Below are 1,467 nucleotides of genomic sequence, written 5' to 3' on the forward strand. Positions count from 1 at the left end.
CCGCCAGGCTCTCTTCGATGCAATCGAGGGACGTGCGAGTCGCGACTACTTTGATGGGAGCATCACTGAAGGCGCAAGCTTGCCCTCTTGCGAGCATCTCCGTTTGTTCGCCTCCTACCTCTCCAGCTACTATGGAGACTCTGCTGACCTTCGACTCTTTCACAAAAGTCAGTCAGCCTCCGTTCAGTGTACCTCGGGCGTCTGTCAGGGCGATGTCCCCTCCAGCGTGTTTTTCTGCCACAGTATCCACCCCCTGCTCCTCCATATCGCAGAGCTTTTTCCCTCTGTTCGAGTCTTGGCCTATGCTGACAACGCTCGCGAGTCGAAAGTTTACATCCCCTCCTGGCATCAACACCCTGATCTCTCGCAGCTGAAGAAGAGCCTTAAGCGCCGTCTCAAGACTCAACTCCTTCACTTCGAGGTCGTCACTGGCGGGATTACACTTGGCGGCCTGCCTATCGGCACGGATGGATTTCATGCTAGTCAGCTCCGAGCGAAGGTCTCTACCCTCAACGACGAGCTCTCGAAGCTCGGGCTCGTCCAGCATGGCTTCATGTTCAAGACGCTGGTGAGGGCGAGCCATCTCCAGAAGCTCCGCTTCTTCCTCCAGGGGTCATCTCCGTTTCTCCCGCGGGTCCAGTCACAGATTCGTCGCTTTGACCTCTCTGTCCACCTGGCGCTTGAGAAATACCACCGCTGGCCTTCCTCGCAGTACCTCGCCGCGCATCCCGACCTGCTAGAGTTTGCCGCAGGTTCAAGCGGGAGCTTCCGCATAGTCGGGGAGGGGACGAGTTCACGCCCTCTGAGGGTCTACACCCCGCTGTTTACTATACGGCTATCGCTCGCTTCCTCGCTTGGTACTCTGACCAGCCCATGTCCCGGATGTTGCCCTCTCCTCATAGCCTGGACGTTCACTGCTCGAGATCTCTCCGTGCCCAGAAGCATCCTCTGGCGACCTTCTTCGTTGAGGCGCACGACTTCGTTCATAATGCTGGAGCGATCCTCTACCGTCGTGTGAAGGCTCCTGCACCGGCTGCAGATGGCGCGGCGATCCCACCTGCCCCGGCTGCTGTGCCTGATGACGCAGGACGCCCCCCGGCATCTGTGGTACACATCCCTGGTTTGCGCGCTCTCGTCGACTCGTCTCATGAGCACTTCAAGCTTCATTCCTCCGCCTGCGCAGCGAAATGTGACCCCTCTTGTCATGCGCGTCTTCCCTCGCCATGTGCATGCTCGCGCTGCGCTGACCGATCAGCAGCGTGATAACCTCACCTTGCACAGCCGCAGGACACACTCGCTCAAGTCGCAGGATAGGGTCTTGCAGTCTACCATCTTCGCTCATTTTCCTGAGCGAGACCTGAGCCACTCTCCGATGCGAGTCTCGAGCTACTACCCCCTCAAGGCCTTCCCGCACCCCTATGCTCAGATGCTCGACTGCTATCTCCATGGCATGCCGATCTGCCAGTA

The 1,467-nt window shown here is 58.6% G+C and overlaps 1 protein-coding gene across 1 annotated transcript in view; it reads right to left on the reverse strand.

Annotated features, from left to right (window-relative positions):
- The window catches only part of GUITHDRAFT_121670 (hypothetical protein), a gene marked incomplete at both ends in the record, with an annotated part of 3,687 nt that extends 3,104 nt beyond the window's left edge, over positions 1-583 (reverse strand). The window contains 2 exons of the mRNA XM_005819099.1: positions 50-156; positions 193-583. Of these exons, the coding sequence (XP_005819156.1) occupies positions 50-156; positions 193-583 (498 nt within the window). The remainder of the gene's footprint in view (positions 1-49; positions 157-192) is intronic.
- Between the last annotated feature and the right edge of the window lie 884 nt (positions 584-1,467).

This window comes from Guillardia theta (genome assembly GCF_000315625.1).
Source record: "Guillardia theta CCMP2712 unplaced genomic scaffold GUITHscaffold_245, whole genome shotgun sequence".
Taxonomy (NCBI): Eukaryota; class Cryptophyceae; order Pyrenomonadales; family Geminigeraceae; genus Guillardia; species Guillardia theta.